General features: G+C 40.8%; 1 protein-coding gene across 7 annotated transcripts in view; it reads left to right on the top strand.

Annotated features, from left to right (window-relative positions):
• Window positions 1-46: 46 nt before the first annotated feature.
• CPSF3 (cleavage and polyadenylation specific factor 3) overlaps window positions 47-19,637 on the top strand; it is a 51,232-nt gene continuing 31,641 nt past the window's right edge. For 4 of the 7 annotated variants that reach the window (XR_001484384.4, XR_012422691.1, XR_012422692.1 and 1 more), the window contains exons 1-9: window positions 47-242; window positions 5,204-5,267; window positions 6,358-6,455; window positions 7,191-7,319; window positions 9,012-9,189; window positions 10,384-10,473; window positions 12,732-12,882; window positions 17,170-17,345; window positions 18,497-18,655. Coding sequence is in view for 3 of the 7 variants with exons in the window: in XM_045369823.3 (XP_045225758.1) it covers window positions 193-242; window positions 5,204-5,267; window positions 6,358-6,455; window positions 7,191-7,319; window positions 9,012-9,189; window positions 10,384-10,473; window positions 12,732-12,882; window positions 17,170-17,345; window positions 18,497-18,655 (1,095 nt within the window). In the remaining 4 variants the exon portion in view is untranslated. Of the gene's footprint in view, window positions 243-2,984; window positions 3,062-5,203; window positions 5,268-6,357; window positions 6,456-7,190; window positions 7,320-9,011; window positions 9,190-10,383; window positions 10,474-12,731; window positions 12,883-17,169; window positions 17,346-18,496; window positions 18,656-19,637 lie in introns of those variants that run through there. The other 3 variants (XR_012422694.1, XM_074012377.1, XM_045369825.3) reach the window with 2 other exon arrangements.

Raw genomic sequence — 19,637 nt, 5'->3', positions numbered from 1 at the left:
CCGAGTGGTGGGAAGCTTCGCAAGCGACGTCCCCCAACCGGAAGTCGAGGGGAGGAGTCTAGTGCCGCGGGCTCCGGAGTGACGGAAGTTGTGCTCTTGGTGGATGGGGTTCTTCTTTCTTTATTTACCTTCCAATTTAGGAAGACCCCGGCGACCTGTTCCCCGCCCCCGCTTCGCCCTCACACTTTCGGGATGTCTGCGATTCCTGCTGAGGAGAGCGACCAGCTGCTGATCCGACCTCTGTAAGGGACCAGCGAGAGAGGGAATGAGGCCCAGGGCTGTGAGGGGTGCGAGGGATAACCGGAGACTTTGGCCTCCTCCGTCGCCCGCGCTCCCACCGTCCCCGGCAGCCTGCCTTTGGTCCGCGCTTGCGGGCCAGGCTTCTCAGGCTCGAGGGGTTGGAGGACCACTGATTGGAAGGGGCCTGCTAGAGTGAACGGGATTTTGCTTCTTTATCAGTTTCAGGGGAGGGTATGTTGGAGTCGGAAAAAAAAAAAGTTTTCCGGGGCCACCGGCCGCTTTTCGTACACGCTAAAAAGCGTTTTCACTTAGCACAAGCACGGATCTCTGCGCGTCAGGGCAAGCCGTGAGAGAGCCGGTGACGCTTATGATCGACAGGATGAGAGGAGGACCTGAATGAGGCTACAGCGGTGCAGGGAAGAATTAAGTCTGTTTCCTAACACCAGGGCTTCACATGTGCCAGAAGTTAGAAAATATTAGGGACGTGCCGTGAGTTTCGATCTTCTCAGCTCAGGTCCTAGTAGAATAAGGAAGGTGTAAAGCTGAAGAGGAGAAAGTGCAGAGGTGTTAGGGACAAAAACTCAGCCCTCGACTGTCCGTAAGGAGAGTGGCCTTTCAGTGGACATGGTCCTCATCAGTCGGGAATGCTGCTGAAGGGGAGATGCAAATATAGAGAACTTGGATTCCTACAGATGAGCATTTCGAACCCACAACATGTTTATTGTTAGATGTTAGTTGGCACAACATGAATATACGCTTTCCAAAAGGTAGAAAGTATCTCCTTTACACATTCGTTCAGTAAGGCTTCATTGAGCACCTGCTTGGGACATAGTCCGTTTCCTTCTGCTTAGATCACACCTGTCATGTCTTCCTGTGATGAGCAAACACTGTCGCTTGATCTGCTAACTCAATTCTTTAGCAAGTGTCAAGTGTCAAGCACCACACGTGGGGATACAGATGCAAAGGAGGGCCCAGTTAATTGCTCTCGCCCTTATGGAGAGAATTACAGTGCACAGTGGGAAGTATTGGAGAGATACTTTGGTATAATAGGAGACCATTACTTTGAAGTCAGACCTGAAGTCCGTTATCTATTTGACCACTTAGTAGGACAACAACCTCACTAAACCTGTTTTCTCATGTGGAAATAAGATAAAACTTGAAGAGTAAAGATCGCGGTAGGTGCTTTGTAAATAATAGCTAATCTAAGAGGGCAGGTAGGCATTGCACTGAGCACTGTGAAAGTATGGAAAAGGGATTTCTGACAGATTGAGGAAAAAAGGATACCTCATGCATCCTGAAAAATGTGATGCTTGAGCTGAGTCCTCAAGAATGAGTAGGAGTTGAAGACTGGGGGGCCCAGGGTGTTCTAGGCAGTGGAAGTGGCACATGTGAAAGTGAGAGTGGCCACAACTTGTGGCCAGATTCCTCATGGCTGTAGCTAAAGAGTTGAGTTAGCAGATGAAGCGACAGGCTGTTGAGGTCCAGTTTAGGAAGCACCTCATATACATAGGAGTTTGGACCTTTATCAGATAGTCAATTACAGGGAGCCAGCAAAGGCTGTTAAGCAAGCATGGATATTGTGAGGAATTATGTTTTAGGAAAATCACTCCTGGCAGCAGTGTAGCAGCTGAATAAAAGGATGGATTGAGTAGAGCAGGTTCAGTAAGATATCATTGAAAGATTCCAAGTCTAGGTGATCAGAGCCTGTAGTGAGTGACATGAGTGTGAGAGAGTACGCAAATGAGATCTTCAGGATTTTGTGGCTGATCAGCTGTATCTGGAAGGGTGGTTGTGGGGAGGGAAGGCAGGGCAGAGAGGATGTTATGATGACTCGGATTCCTAAGTTTGGCAGTTGGGAAAGGGTAGTGTTCTTCACTCTAGGAGTGTAGGAAGTGGGGCAACTCTGGAGTAAATTTGGGAGTTCGGTTGTTTCATAACAGCTTTATTGAGATACAGTTTACATACCATACAACTCACAATTTATATACCATACAACTCTCAGTCGTTCTTAACATAGAGTTATACAACCATCACCCCTCTCTCATTCCAGAACATTTTCATCACTCCCAAAAGATACCTTGTATTCATTAGCAGTCATGGACAATCCCCACTACCTCTCCAGACCTTAGCAACCACTAATCTACTTCTCTACAGATTTGCCTGTTGTGGACATTTCACAGAAGTGCGATCATACAATACATAGTCTTTTGTCTCTGGCATCTTTCATTTAGCGTAATCTTTCCAAGGTTCAAAATTGAGGAGTTTTATTCATTCAATAAGTATTTTTTGTGATTTACTACATGCCAGGTACTGTAGCAATACAGCAGTGAATAAGGTGGACAATGCCTCTGTTCTTAGGAAGCTTTCATTTAGTAGCCTGAAGCAAGACATAAGTGGATACAATAACTTCATGTAGTTGTAAGTATTAAGATAACATGATGCTGGGTTGCGGCTTGCTGTGAAGGGCAAATTAGAGGAGGTAGTCAAGAGAAAGCATCTGAGAAGGTGACATTGGAACTGAGACCCAAATGATACAAAGGAGCCAACCACATCAATATCTGAAGACAAAGCATTTCAGGAAGAAAGCAGAGCAAGTAGGGGGCATGTGGTGGAAACCAGTTTGGCATATTGAATATGAAGTCCCGGGAGAGATCCTAGTAGAGATACCTAGTGTCCCGTGTATGTATTAAAGGTCTGGAATTCAGAAGAACAATCTGGGTTACGAATACGGGCTTGGAAGTCCTTAGCATGTCAGAAAGATGAGAATGAAGATTGAGAAATTGGCCAAGGAGCAAACCCTCGGAATATCAACATTTAAAGGGTGGGCAGAGGTGGCTGAATATGTGAAGGAAACAGGAAAGCCAGCAAGACAGGATGAGAGCATCACGTCAGAGAAGCCAAGGGAGAGGTGCTTGAGGAAGGAGCAAGTACTCCTTACGAATGACAAAGGCTGCCAAGAGAACAAGATAGGGACTGACACCTATAGTTCCAGCTATTTGGGAGGCTGAGGCAGGAGGATCACTTGAGCCCAGGAGTTGGAGGCCAACTGGGCAACATAGGGGGACCTTGTCCCAAAAAAAAAAAAAAAAAAAAAAAAAGACTGAAATGACTACGGAGCAGCAAGGATAGTTTCAGAAAAGTGATTAGTAAGAGCCAGAGGAGAGTGAATTGAGGAGTGAGTGGAAGGTGAGGAAGTACAGGAGGGTCCACTGCCCTAGGAGGCGGGCTGGGGAAAGAATGAAGTGGGAACTAAAGGAGATGAGAGTCAAGGGATTTTAATTTGGGGATGAACATGGCTGTAGTGTATTTCAATTTGGATTGGATGGTAAAGAGCAGGCAGTGAGGAAAATGTCAATGACACAGCAGTGTTCAGTTCCTCAGAAGAATGGAGGGAGTACATAGAGTAGAATGGTGGAAAGATTCGTCGTGGGAAGAGAGGTCTGTTCTATCTATAGAGGAGAAATGGAAGGAGACAGATGTGGGCAGGTTGGTACCCTGTTGGTACATGCATTTTTAATTATTGTACCAACATGAAGTTGAGGAAATTTACAAATGGACTGTTTATTTTTTTGATGCAGAAGATGGCCCATACCTCAAGTGAAGAAGAGGATAGAGGGTTGGAAAATGTGGGAAAGGGGAGAAAGTTTGAAAATAGTTGGTATGGAAATGAGATGGAGAAAACAGCTAGGCAACATTGAGGGCCAGTTAAAGTGCAAGGCCAGGGTATCCACAATAATTAAAAACAAAAACTGATTAAAAGTGGAAGGCCAGGAGTTTATGGCAGCTCTCGTCCACAGTTGTTTGATCTTCTCTATCAACACCTGCTCGGAGGTAGGATCTCAGTTTGGGGAGAGGTCCATTGCATGTCCATCTGAATGAGTTCCTTGAGGTCAGGGTCCCTGTAAGGCATTTCCATGTCCTACGCACTTAATACAGTGCTTGGCAAATAGAAGCTGCTTAATGTTGAGTGAGTGAGTGAATTGTGAGCTAGAATGATTGGGGAAAGGCATCAAGGAAGGTGAGGGATTTGAAAAGTGAGGTGTAACTTGAAGTGTGCCTTGTGACCATTGCTAATTATGGCTGAAATTATTAATTTAAGAAGAAACAAAAATTATTTAAGTACTTAGTATAAAATATGCTGAAATAACAGAAAGTAGAAGGAAAAGCGATTGAAATTCACAGTATGAATAAGTATTTAAAATTTTTTTTTTTTTTTTTTAAGACGGAGTCTTGCTCTGTCGCCCAGGCTGGAGTGCAGTGGCACGATCTCTGCTCACTGCGAGCTCCGCCTCCCGGGTTCACTCCGTTCTCCGGCCATAGCCTCCCGAGTAGCTGGGACTATAGGCGCCCACCACGATGCCTGGCTAATTTTTTGTATTTTTAGTAGACACAGGGTTTCACTGTGTTAGCCAAGATAGTCTCAATCTCCTGACCTAGTGATCTGCCCGCCTCGGCTTCCCAAAGTGCTGGGATTACGAGCCACCGCGCCCAGCCATTTAAATTTAAACCATTTGGCAAATACAGATTATGATCTTAAAGAAGATGACAGTGTTGATATGCTTATGGCTTTCTACTTAAGTGCTAATTCTAAAAGTATTATTACATAATCTGCGTAACTGCTATTTTGCATTTTAAATACATCATAATTTAATCCTAAAATTCAGAAAATTGAATTTAAATCAAGCCCAAACCTTTGGGCTTCTTGGATCTCTACCGCCTTCTCTCTCAATTTTAACAACTGCGAGATCCCTGGACTCCCAAGGATCAGTTTTCATCTTTTCCCACGTGGACACTGTTCTTCCCTGCCTTTGTAATTTTGTAGAACTCTCTTATGTCTCAGAATTTTTCAGTGAGGTGCTGTCGTCAGATGGGATGTAGCGCACATTGTAAAAAAGTAAGTTTATTGAACTTGGTTTTGATGTTTTTTTAAATCCTTTTTTTTTCTCCCCTTGAATGTTTACAGTGGAGCTGGGCAAGAAGTAGGAAGATCATGTATTATTCTCGAGTTCAAAGGAAGAAAAATAATGGTAATTACTATTTTTGTACTCAGTTTAATAATATGGCTCTGTCTGTATTGGGTGTTAGTCTTTTCTCGTAGACTAGTTATCTTTTTAGCTGCCAGAAAAATGTTATAGTGCATGCAATCTATGCTGTATAATGTTAATGAGAAAAACTAATACATACTTCTACTTAGTAATTTAGTTGATTAAGAAGATATATTCTATGACTGTAAAATTGTCAGCTAGATCTGTTGAACTGTTACTTCTTCGAAGTCCCTCTTCCACTCCTGAAGGGTTCAGGCAGCCTAACTGCCCCATCCCAAGTGGAAGATCCAAGGGCCCAATCACTGAACACATTGAGAGCTCTAGCCACCTCCAGCATGTGGGGATCAAGCCTTGGCCTAGAGAAGGTTGGATGCCCAAGTCCCACTGGGGCTGCCGGCCTTGGATAAGTCACTCTGCTTCTCTAAGCCTGAAAAGTAGAGGGGTTAGAGGAGATGGTTTCATTCTAAGGTACTCATTAGAAAGTCAGTTCTGTGTCTCATGTTCCTTTGATTTCTCTTCTCAACTCTTCCCAATCTGAAAAGAATATGAATAGGTCAGACATAGTCATCTTTTTAGTCATCTATTGTGTTAATTTGGTAGTAACGCCATAAAAATAAGTAACTTTAGTGACCGAGTCTTAAGAATTTGTTCCCTAATTCCTTAAAAATATTTAAATTATCCTGATCAGGTAAATTTCCCATTTCTAATTATGATCTTCTCACAAGATCTGGTAGTAGTAAATCTATAAACTTTTTAAATTTTAATCTTCTGATATCGAAGTTTTTGAAAAATATTTAATTCATTGTTAGAATGACGACCCAAAGTAGTTGGAAAGAAGCTGTTTTGTACTTTGCATCCTGTGACCCCTAAATGTGAGCTAAATTTTAAATTTGTTGGGAAGTTAGAATTGTTAATGGCATATTTCACTTTTAATAAGAATCATGTTCCAAGTGCTAGTGTCCGGAGTCTATCCTGAGTATGTGGGTGATAGATCTAGAATTATTGTCTGTTTGCTGAATGAATGTTAATAAAACACACAGGAGATTGTGGTCTCTTTTCCTGTGTCTTTCAGCTGGACTGTGGGATCCACCCTGGCCTGGAAGGAATGGATGCTCTTCCTTATATTGATTTAATTGATCCAGCTGAGATTGATCTCCTGTTAATTAGTCAGTAAGTTTTTCCCTTTATTAATGACGCTGTTTTTCACGGACTTTTACCGTCAAGCTCATTCCTTACTAGATTTTGAGAGTTTGGTTTTTTAAAAGAGTGTTTTTTGCTGGGAAGCATATTGCAGATATCTAAGTCTAAACCAGCACTCCATAATGGCATCACAGGCTAGAGAAGTTGACTATGAAAAACTTACCTATCTCTATATATAAGTTCAGTGAGTACGTGAGAAGGAGATAGTACAGAACTTGAATCATTGTAAAACTTGAGACTAAGAAAGCCCTTTTCCAGGGTATGTCCTTGAGGTCACTGTTTTGTCACATGTTTCTGTAAGAACACCATTTCAACTTTATTGAAACTATTTTTACATAGAGCTCATATAGAAAAATGTGACAAGACAGTGACCTCAGGGAGATACCCATGTTTCAACTTTATTCTGCTAAGATGTTTGCTGTAATTCTGGCTGCCAAGAGTAAGTTTGGGATATTCTTCTTCGTCCCTAATTGTTCACTAATAAAGTTTTTTTGCTGTTTAAAAACGATACTTTAAACATCTTTCTTCCATATTAAAACTGTATGTGTTACTTCTTCCTTCTGCACATACCAACTCTTGGTTTTCTGAAAGTGTCAGTACATAGTTGTTTATATAAAACTTGTTTGTACAGTAAGCAACAGTTTCATTACATGGTGTCCGATGGATAATAATTTTAAGAATTAATGCAGCCTCTTTCTTTTTAAGTTTCCATTTGGATCACTGTGGAGCTCTGCCCTGGTTTCTACAGAAGACAAGTTTCAAAGGAAGAACATTTATGACTCATGCCACAAAAGCTATTTATAGATGGCTTCTTTCCGATTATGTCAAAGTTAGGTAAATTACTTTATTAGATTATACACGACTTTGGCTCTTTATAGTACATATGGTTCAAGATATGGACCATTTTGTGTTTTAAAATGAGGTGCTCTCTTTTCATGTATAAGGATATTAGTAATTTCATCATTCATTAACAAGGTCATTGAAACCTGTTGTGTTTTTAGCACCTTCCTGACCTTGAAGGTTTTTTTGAGACAGGATCTTGCTGTGTCATCTAGGCTGGAGTGCAATGGTGCGATCACAGCTCACTGCAGCCTCAACCACCTGGGCTCAAGCAGTCCTTTCACCTCAGCCTCCCAAGCAGCTGAGACTACAGGCATGTGCCCCCACACCCAGCAGAGGTTTTTTGCTTTTTGAAGAGATGGGGTCTTATGTTGCCCAAACTAGTCTCAAACTCCTGGGCTCAAGTGATCCTCCTGCCATGGCCTCCCAGAGTGCTGGGATTACAGGCATGAGTCACTGGCCTGGCCTTGAAGTCTTTATATAGCTTTTGTGTCCTTTTAAAACTTCATTAGGCTGGATTGGAAGAGTTATGCTTAATTGTGGTAACACTCATTAACACTTCAATAATGCTTACCACGTATTAGGCCCAATCCTAAATTCCTAATGTATATTAACTTCACACACAAAAGATACATATTTTATATATATTATATATACATATATAATACACGTGTATATATTATATATACACATGTATATTATATATATATATTTTTATATATATATATATATTTTTTTTGAGATGGAGTCTTGGGCTGTTGACCAGGCTGGAGTGCAGTGGCACTATCTTGGCTCACTGCAACCTCCGCTCCCGGGTTCAGGCAATTCTCATTCCTCAGTCTCCCCAGTAGCTAGGATTATAGGCATGCAGTGCGTGCCACCATGCCTGGCTAATTTTTGTATTTTTAGTAGAGAAGGAGTTTTACCATGTTGGCCAGCCTGGTCTTGAACTCCTGACCTCAAGTGATCCGTCTGCCGTGGCCTCCCAGAGTGCTGGAATTACAGGCGTGAGCCACCGCACCCATCTGGGAGATAAATATATTTAATCTTCACACCAACTCAAGATGTAGGTTCTATTATAAATTCCATTTTATAGATGATGAAACTGAGGCACAGCAAGGTTAGGTTATTTGCCCAAAATTGTCACAGTAAGAGACAGAGCGAGGATTTGAACCCAAACAATCTGGCTCCCGAGTCAGTGTCCTTAACCACTATTCTCTCTTCCTTTTTTATAAGTACATTAACATAATTTTCAGAAGAAAGGCTGTGCTAGACTTTGTAGAAAAATCTTTTCTCATCCTAATGTGAGAAATATCTGCCATGGTTCAATGTATGTGAGTGTGTTACATCTTTCAGGAGTGTTGGGGTGGGAAAAAATTTGAGAATACTCTCCTAAAGAGTATTTTGTCTTAATTTACTGTATGTATTACTGAAAATTGAGAGTACTTTGAGCACAGTATCTTAATTTCCTGTGTGGTTTGTTTAAAATCAAGTTTTGTGGCTATATACACAATAGAGTAAAAAAAAAAAATACACAAAATCTCTAAAAAATTTTAAATAGCATAATTCATGCAATATATTTTGAAGAAATACCATCATGGATATGTTATCCACAATTTCTTTGTGTTCAAAGGCTTTTTTAAAAATCTGACTTAATTGTTTTTGCTGACATCTTTCAAAATTTAGTAACATATCAGCAGACGACATGTTGTATACCGAGACGGATTTGGAAGAAAGCATGGACAAAATTGAAACTATCAACTTTCATGAAGTTAAGGAAGTTGCAGGAATCAAGTTTTGGTGTTACCATGCAGGGCACGTCCTAGGAGCCGCCATGTTCATGATTGAGATCGCAGGCGTGAAGGTACCCTCTGGCTCTGGCGCTTTTCTCCCCAGAGAAATCAGTACAGAGCTTTGTGCCACCAAGTACTATTGAAAAAAAAATTCCCTAAGACTTGCAAAAGTGTCAGAACACTGAATCATAAGATGAAAATACAGTTAATACTTTTTCCTTTTAAATATCGTAGTTCCTACCTCCATTACAATACTTTCTGTATCAAGACTGAGAAAAAAAAAAAATTTTAACGACTGAGAAAGGGGTAAAATAAACACCTCAGAAAGGAATTCCCTGAATTCTAAAGGATTCAGTTTCCTTTAGAAAACTGGTTAGGGAAGAGGTGTCTTTGTGGCTGCATTCATTTAAAAATAAAACACAATTTGATATTCATGTCCCCCTGATGTCTCAGGATTCACAGATAAGCCCCTAAGCAGAGTGGACTGCAAGAGTAAAAGGGGTTAATTAGGAAAGATCTTTAGGGAACCCTTGAACTTCTGCAAATGTGGGTGGACTACTAGGTTTCTAGACTCCAGAGCAGCTGCTTTGAACTCTGGCTGCACGTAAGAATCTCTTAGGGAGCTGTTGAAAAGTAACTATTGAATCAAAATCTGGAGGTGTAGCTTGGCCTTTTCCTTTTTGAGTTTTCTAGGTGATTCTAACGTGCAGCTAGAGTTGAGAACCGATGCTCTAGTGTAACGTCCTAAATTTTTCACAGCTGCTTCTACATTTGGAACTTTTAGACATTGAATTGTAAAATATATCACTGAATCTCTTATTCTTGCAGTTTGCTCCAGGGCACAAAAAATAAGTAGCACAAATGCCGATGTGAATTCTCTTGGAATTTGATGCAGACCTTCTTACGATTTTATCTCTGGTTTTAGACCATGTACCTCAGTGCACTCCTTTCCTTGTCAGCATGCCCTTTTTCTCTAAGAAGTTCAGAGCACTTCTCAAGTGGATTAATGTTATATAGGTTATCTTTGTGAGATGATACTGGGAATAGATTATTCCCATTTACTAGATGAAATAATTGAAGCACTGGACCATTTACTAACTAAACTACACATTTTGAATTCGACACAAGCACTGCATGTAAATTTCATCAGTTTTAGACTTTTTAAAAACTGTAACTGCACTTTTGGATTTCATGAGTTTAATCTATTCACTAGCAAAATGAAGCCTTCCCCAAATCCTAACTTTCTAGTTTTATCTTTTTCATAGCTTTTGTACACAGGTGATTTCTCAAGACAAGAAGATAGACACTTAATGGCAGCTGAAATTCCTAACATTAAGCCTGATATTCTTATCATTGTAAGTATTAATGTGCTATATTGTAATCAATGTAATGTAAGCAGATTTTTTTCTTTTGGAAAATAATATTGTGATCTCACTTTCATAACATGTTATTGTATATAAACTTATCTTTTTTTTTAATATAAGAAAATTGGTGGCCAGGCACAGTGGCTCACACCTGTAATCTTAGTGCTTTGGAAGGCTGAGGTGGGTAGATCACTTAAGGCCAGGAGTTAGAGACCAGCTTGGCCAACATGGTGAAACCCCATGTCTGCTAAAAAAAATACAAAAATTAGCTGGGTGTGGTGGTGCACACCTGTAGTCCCAGGTACTGGGGAGGCTGAGGCACAAGAATCACTTGAACCCAGAAGGTGGAGGCTACAGTGAGCCAAGATCACGCTGCTGCACTTGAGCCTGGGCTACAAAGCAAGACTCAGTCTCAAAAAAAAAAATTGGGGCAGGCACTTCTTTTTGTAGTGCAGCTTCACTTTCTTGTTGTTAAATGCATTAACTCTAGTCTAATATCAGAGGCACCAGGCTGTTTCTGGGCAGGATCGTCAGGCCGTCTTTGGGCAGGATCATTTTCACTGGGTGTGCCTTCTCCCTGTCTCCTAAATATATTTTTCTAGATGACAGTGTGTAGAAGAACATCTATGGGTCATTTTGGAAATGGCGTGACCTCACTGCCTTTGCCACGGTGACTGTCCTCAGACCCTTAGTCCATGCTAACTTATCGTTTTGTTTATCTGTGTGTCCTGTCTGCCTACTAGGTTGCAAGTCCCAGGGGAGCAAAAAAATGGACTGTGTACCGAAGCTCTTTGGGGGCAGCTTGGGAGTGTGTTGCTGACGGTAGAGTCAGGGGTTGGGAGAGAAATCTTGCAGGCTTTTGGTATATATAAGAACATCAGGTGTATGTGGTTCAAGGAGGAAGAGTTGTCTGTTTCTCCTCCACCACCTACCACATTCTCCAGCTGTCCAGGCATGTGGGCCAGTACACACTGCAGTGCATAAGCAACATGTCAGCAGATTACATTGGACTCTGCTCATGGTATGCCCAGCATATAAACTTAAATTAAGGGAAGATTCATTTTTGAACCCTCAGAAAAAGTAGTTATTTTCATAGTACCATACTTTAAAGGAGTGCTTCAAATTTTAATATGCATATAATCATCTGATGATATTGCTAAGGTACAAATTCTGATTCAGTATGTCTGGGCTGGGGTCTGAGATTTTGCACTTCTGATAAGCTCCAAAGGGATGTCAATCTTCTGGTCAGTGGACCACACCTAGTAAGACTTTAAGGATATTCTTAAGCAGAAGTATAAGAAACAACATCTATTTATATTTTAAAAGCTTTGACTTATCAGAGGTAGGAGAAATAACCTTTTTCTTCCTAATGGAAAGCAAAATGGACATGGGAAGAAAATACAGTTTTGGACTATTTCCTGATTCCATTTTATAAAATGTTCTTCTTACTTAGATTTGAATTCTGGCATTCTTTGTTTTGTTTTGTTTTGTTTTTTGAGATGGAGTCTCACTCTGGAGTGAGTGACGCGATCTCGGCTCACTGCAACCTCTGCCTCCCAGGTTCAAGTGATTCTCCTGCCTCAGCCTTCTGAATAGCTGGGATTACAAGGCGTGCACTACCATGCCCAGCTAATTTTTGTATTTTTAGTAGAGACGGGCTTTCATCATGTTGGTCAGGCTGGACTCCTGACCTCAGAAGATCTACCCGCCTTGGCCTCCCAAAATGCTGGCATTACAGGCATGAGCCACCATGCCTGGCCTGTTTTGTTGTTGTTGTTAAATTGTATTTTTTTGAGATGGAGTCTTGCTCTGTCGACCAGGCTAGAGTGCAATGGTGCAATCTCAGCTCACTGCAACCTCCTCCTGGGTTCAAGCTATTCTCCTGCCTCAGCCTCTGGAGTAGCTGGGATTACAACCGCCCACCACCATGCCCAGCTAACTTTTGTATTTTTAGTAGAGACAGGGTTTCGCCATGTTGGCCAGGCTGGTCTTGAACTCCTGACCTCAGGTGATCCACTTGCCTTGGCTTCCCAAAGTGCTGTGATACAGTTGTGAGCCACTGCGCTGGGCCTGAATTCTAGCATTCTTGCTTGCTCTTCCCAATTGCTATTATGACAACACATGTTCGAGTAAATGACATGCTAATGGAGAAGTGAATTGCTTAGCCCCTCAGCATTTCACTGATGTTTAACTTTTGAATTCTTTGGGGATCATCGGTTTTAGTCTCACACTTCTAATATGTTATTTAGGAATCTACTTATGGGACCCACATCCATGAGAAACGTGAAGAGCGAGAGGCAAGATTCTGTAACACTGTCCACGACATTGTAAACAGAGGAGGCAGGGGTCTCATTCCTGTCTTCGCTCTTGGAAGGGCTCAGGAGCTGCTCTTGATTCTGGGTATGCCATTTCCTTTCTATTTAGGAGATGATTAAAATCTTGTCATTTTATCAGGATAATAACATGGTCTTGGATGAGTCATTCCACCATCCTGGACTTCAGTTTTCTTCATTTAAAAATAGGGATTTGGGGCCGGGCGCGGTGGCTCACACCTGTAATCCCAGCACTTTGGGAGGCTGATTTGGGTAGATCATGAGATCCGGAGTTCAAGACCAGCCTGACCAAGATGGTGAAACCCCATCTCTACTAAAAATACAAAAATTAGCCGGGCATGGTGACGGATGCCTGTAATCCCAGCTGCTCAGGTGGCTGAGGCAGAGAATTGCTTGAACCTGGGAGGTGGAGGTTGCAGTGAGCTGAGATTGTACCACTGCACTCTAGCCTGGGCGACAGAGTGAGACTCCGTCTCAAAAAAAAAAAAAAAAAAAAAACTAGGGATTTGGATCTAGGAATAGCCTAGGAAAACAGCAATTCTCATGCACTGCCGCTGGGAATGTGAACTGGCGTCCCCTTCTGGTGGCCATGAGAAGTCTTAAAATATGTGTACCCTTTGGCCAGCAGTTCCGCTTCTGGGAAATAAATGAGATGTACAGAAAATTTTGTCAAGAAAGGTATTCATCATTTTAGTATTTTCAAAGAAATACCATGTCAGTAAATATAACATTATAGGAAAAAATTGTGTTACAGATGAGTAATTACATACTTTCACATAATATATTAAGTCAACCAAAAAAGTAGAGTTCAAAACTGTATGGACTCTGTGCCGGGCGTGGTGGCTCAGGCCTGTAATCCTAGCACTTAGGGAGGCTGAGGTGGGCAGATCACTTGACGCCAGGAGTTCAAGACCAGCCTGGCTATCGTGATGAAACTTTGTCTCTACCAAAAATAGAAAAATGAGCCAGGTATGGTGGCGCACGCATGTAGTCCCAGCTTTTCTGGAGGCTGAGGCATGAGAATTGCTTGATCCTGGGAGGCAGATGTTGCAGTGAGCTGAGATTGCGCCAGTGCACTCCAGCCTGGCTGACAGAGCTAGACTCTGAAAACAAACAAACAAACAAAAAACCTATATGTACTCTGATCCTAGTTAGGTAAAAAATGCACACACAAATGACCGAAAAAAATACTAAATCTGGATAGTGAGAATATGGGTGATATTTTTTGTTTTCTGCTTTTCTCCATTTTACAAGTACTTCAATGAACATGTATATAACTTTTTGTAATAAGAGGAACAATGGTTGTTACTTTTTAGCATACATTTGTACTTAATGATCCCTTCTACCTCATATTCTGTGATCTATTTGGGAAAACCACTCTTATTAAAGAATAAAAGAAGGTGCTCTGCAGCCAGGCATAGTGGCTCATGCCTGTAATCCCTAATTCCAACACTTTGAGAGGCTGAGGGTGGAAGATCACTTGAGCCCAGGAATTTGAGACCAGCCTGGGCAACAAGGCAAGACCCTGTCTCTACAAAAAATACAAAGAATTAGCTGGGTATGGTGGTGCACACCTGTTGTCCCTCAGCTACCTGGGAGGCTGAGGTGGGAGGATCACTTGAGCCTGGGAGGCAGAGGTTACAGTGAGCCGAGATTGTGCCACTGCACTCCAGCCTGGGCGACAGACTGAGACCCTGTCTAAAAAAAAAAATAAAAAAAAAATAATAATAATAAAATGGGTGCTTTGCATGTATGTAACCTCTGTGTGAAGCACTAGAAATGCTTGCATCTTACCTCTTCCTCTCTATTCTGCCATCTCGGTGAGGAGGAGAAAAAAATAGTATCCCTGTTACACTGAAAAGGAAAACAGAAGGAAAGTTGGAAGAAATGACCCCAGATAAAAAGCAAATCTGTAACAGATAGGACTTCTAGAAGCTGAATTTCCCAAATCCGAATATAATTCAGTCTTCTGATCTTGATTAGTCCTCCTTCCTAACTGCAAGTCAAATTCGTCCTTAGAAGTCTTGAAGTCGAAGTCTTTGTGACCAGTAAGATGAAGAGCAGAGAAGTTAGGAAGTTGAAACAATGTTGCCACCATCAAATTGGATTGCCAGATTTAGCAAATAAAACTAGAGGACAACTCATTAAATTTTAGGTTCAGATAAATAATCATGTTTTAATATAAGTGTACCAAATATTTAATATATATTCTTTCTCTTTTTTTTTTTTTTTTGAGATAGAGTCTCACCCTGTCACCCAGGCTGGAGAGCAGTGGCACTATCTCAGCTTGGCGTGATCTCGGCTCACCACAACCTCCGCCTCCCGGGTTCAAGCTATTCTCCTGCCTTAGCCTCCTGAGTAGCTGGCATTACAGGCATGCGCCACCATGCCTGGCTAATTTTTGTATTTTTAGTAGAGACGAGATTTCACCACATTGGCCAGGCTGGTCTCGTTAGTATATATTCTTATACTAAAAATCTTTTGTTGTTCACGTGAAATTCAAGTTTAACTGGGTATTTGATATTTTTATCTGGCAGTTCTACCATCTGCTCTTTGCAACTGGTTGCCCTTTTTCCTTAAAGTCTCCCTTGTAATATAGTATAATAGAAAGGACAGCTGCTTTCAAATCTTATCTGTGTTTCAGATCAAATCTATCATATGGCTACAGCCATATGACCTTGGGCAAATTATTTAACTTTTTTAATCTTCAAAATTTGTTCATAAACACACGCACAACAAAACAAGAAATGGTGGCGTGGTTGTGGGATGTAATCCGCTTTAGGGTATCTAAGAAATCATAAGAGAAACGAATCATGAATGGGATAAACTAGAAGACAAAGCAGGAAATTTATTTGTAACACACGTGACAAAGTTTTTGTCCTCATATAGAATTATCATTGATACATCAAATGGAAGAATAAAATTCACACAATATTCAGCCTTTTGTTTTACCCTTAGTTTGCTAGTTAAGATGGTGATAAGTCTTCGTAAGTTGTTTTGAAAATTAGAAATTATAGATGCAAGTAATATAATAGGCATATAATACATTTTCAAACCACAGAGGCACCTATTAGAATAAACAGTGTCTTTCAGCCATACTACCTTGATAAAATTTTGGGATTTAATGAGCGCTTTTCCTTTAACGTAAGTCTTTTTTTGAAGGTATATTACCCACTGCTTTCTTTAATTATCAGAAACTGGTTAGTAGTTTTTTTAAAAATACAAGCATGGCTGAGTGTGGTGGCTCATGACTGTAATCCCAGCACTTTGGGAGGCTGGGCAGGAGGATCACTTAAGTCCAGAGTTTGAGACCAGCCTGAGCAACATAGTGAGACCCAGTCTCAAAAAAAAAAAAAAAAAAAAAAAATTAGCCGAGTGTGGTAGCACACTCCTGTAGTCACAGCTACTCAGAAGGCTGACACGGGAGGATCACTTGAACCTAAGAGCTTGAGGCTGCCATGAGCCATGATTACATCACTACCCTCAAGGCTGGTCGACAGCCTGGGTATAAAACACAAAAACAAAAAAAACAATAATAGCATAATACGACTACTTTTTTTTTTAAGTGTTCAAAATTGGTGAACTCTTGGCAATTCTATTTTGTAATTAGCACTCAATAAATCTGTTTGAAATATTAATAATACATTTTTATTTAAAACCACAGAATTTTTTCTAATATGTTTTTCTAATACATTTAAATAAAAATTTATTATTTAGTGTCTCGTTATGGCAATAAGTTATAGACTTCAGTGTAAATTTATACTGAGTAATTTTTTTTTTTTTTTTTTTTTTAATTTTTTGAGACGGAGTCTCGCTCTGTCGCCCAGGCTGGAGTGCAGTGGCTGGATCTCAGCTCATTGCAAGCTCCGCCTCCCGGGTTTAGGCCATTCTCCTGCCTCGGCCTCCCGAGTAGCTGGGACTACAGGTGCCCGCCACCTCGCCCGGCTAATTTTTTGTATTTTTTTGGTAGAGACGGGGTTTCACCATGTTAGCCAGGATGGTCTCGATCTCCTGACCTCGTGATGTGCCCATCTCGGCCTCCCAAAGTGCTGGGATTACAGGCTTGAGCCACCACGCCCGGCCTACTGAGTCATTTTTAAAAGGCTCCACATCTTTGGACTATGATCACAGCATTCTTTTTTAGGTCATGTGCCATTTAGAAGTAAGTTTTGGTTTTGTAAATTTAAGTTAGTTACAACCAGGATAATTTTGCTTAAACTCTTTAAAATATAGTTATGTGCCTTATTTCTTGGTTGTGTGTGTATCATTTCTTGTTTCTATGTGTATCATTTATTATTTGAACTATTTACCCCATGTAACAAAGTGATGTTTGTTTCTTGCAAAATCTCTCTAGATGAGTACTGGCAGAATCACCCAGAACTACATGACATTCCAATATACTATGCATCATCTTTGGCCAAGAAGTGTATGGCAGTGTACCAGACATACGTAAATGCCATGAATGACAAAATCCGCAAACAGATCAACATCAATAATCCCTTTGTTTTCAAACACATTAGTAACCTCAAGGTGAGTGCTTGTGGAAGAAAGACAAGGATGGATAAAACCAAATCAGTCATTAGGAGTAGGAGGTACGAGGCCGCAAGTGATGGCTCATGGCTGTAATTTTAGCCTTTTGGGAGTCCGAGGCAGGAGGATCACTAGAACTCAGGAGTTTGAGACCGGCCTGGGCAAGATAATGAGACCCTGTGTCTATAAAAATAAGATAAAAATCATAGACAGTGCGTGTCAGTGACTCTGGCTGAATTCCTCTTGCTGGAGTCTTACCTCTTCTCTAGCTGGTGTCGTTTTTCTGCAGGAAAACAAAACTTCAGCAGCTGACGTTCTTTTTTTGCTTCAACAGATTTTGCCACTTACCCCAAGTAGCCATGTGTTCTCAGTATTTATAATACTTATCTCTTTTGCTGTAGGAATAAAAAGTTCTGAGGAGAAAAGTATCTTGTATTATGTATTTAAGTTTCTCTTCTCACTCAAACCAAATCATCTTTTTGATTAGTGCTGCAAATTCTATATATGAAAATTTTTATATACTTTTCTAGAAGCATTCAATAAAATCTGATTTTATTTAATTTAAAAAATACTGTTTAACTCAATTGATGCTTGAACTCAATTGATATCTGAAATAATTTAAAAGTGGTCTTCCAGTTGTAAATAGGCTTTGTTCATAAAGTATATATTTTAAGTTAACTGCTTAAGGATTATAGACAAGTTCTCCCTAGAACAGCGTTAAACTTTTTGATTTCCAGGCCAGCTCAAAATATTCATGGAGCATGCAAAGCCATTGTGAGTCTTTGGGAATATTTTTTCAGAGTTGTGTCTTGGGTAGATCAAGACCCATTTGACTCTTCCTTTTACTTTTCTGCCTGCCTGGTAGGCACTGAAGATGGTCCTGATGGTTCTGATGGCTCTCTAGCTGCCAGTAGAAGGTTTTGAAGATCAGCGTGAACTGACTGCTTTTTATTACTTGGTTTTTCTACCATTCCTAGCCTAAACTGTTAGGAACTTGGTAACTGAACTTAAAATGTGTACCGATCTTGTGAAGGCCCTTTCAGTCGTGTGATTAATCTCTTCCTTAGCCTGTTTTTATTCTTTAAAAAGAAAGAATGCTTTGTCAGCTGCTGGTAGCTAACATACTTTTCCCATTCTGTTTTCTCTCTTAGAGCATGGATCATTTTGATGACATTGGTCCCAGTGTTGTCATGGCCTCCCCAGGCATGATGCAAAGTGGCTTATCCAGAGAGTTATTTGAAAGCTGGTGTACTGATAAGAGGAACGGTGTCATTATAGCAGGATACTGTGTGGAAGGGACACTTGCCAAGGTCAATTATAGTCATAGGCTATTGTGTTATTCCTAATCAGAATTATGGAGGTGGTAGGGTCCTCACAGGTTTTTGCACTGAAGTAATTCTTTAAATAGTACAAGTTTTGATTTTTAAAAATGAGGATGAGAGTAGGTAGCTAGATATGAGCGTAGGATGTGGAATTATGCAGACACTGAATGGCATAATGAGGTCCCAGGTGATTGATGTACAAATTAAAGTTTGAGAAGTGCTCATCTGGTTGCAAGTAGAGAATGATGGACAGGAACCTATTTGAGACAAACACGTGAATACCCTCCCTCATCTCATGAAGAACAGGTTTACTAATATGTATGATCTTAAAAAGCTGTAGAATGTGTTTGGGTTGACCACCTTCTACTGTTATGAAACATTGGTTTTCAGCTCTTAGGGATGTAGAAATTGTAGAAAATACATGCAGAATTTGAGAGGCAGTTTCTGAGCATCCACGCATCACATTCTCATCCTCTTAGCATTAACATCTATTTTATTTTTAAAAATATGATTCTTTATTTTGATAATCTTTATTACTTTACCTTGTTCTATAAAGTTCTTTAGTGGCCATGTTGTATTTAAAATAGATTTCCAGGCTGGGTGCAGTGGCTCACACCTGTAATCCCAGTACTTTGGGAAGCCAAGGCGGGCAGATCACCTGAGGCCAGGAGTTTGAGACCAGCCTGGCCAACATGACGAAACCCCGTCTCTACTAAAAATACAAAAACTTAGCTGGGCGTGGTGGCGTGTGCCTGTAATTCCAGCTATTCGGGAGGCTGAGGCAGGGAGAATTGCTTGAAACTGGAGGCAGAGGTTGCAGTGAGCCAAGATTGGCGCCACTGCCCTCCAACCTGGATGACGGAGCAAGACTGCATCTCCAAAAAAAAAAAAAAAAAAATTTGATTTCCGGGCCTGGCATGGTGGCTCACACTTGTAATCCTGCGCTTTGGGAGGCCACAGTGTGTGGATC

The sequence above is a fragment of the Macaca fascicularis genome, chromosome 13 (genome assembly GCF_037993035.2).
Source record: "Macaca fascicularis isolate 582-1 chromosome 13, T2T-MFA8v1.1".
NCBI lineage: Eukaryota > Metazoa > Chordata > Mammalia > Primates > Cercopithecidae > Macaca > Macaca fascicularis.
Note: the sequence above shows the minus strand (reverse complement) of the source record. Positions and strands in the feature narration are given on the sequence as shown.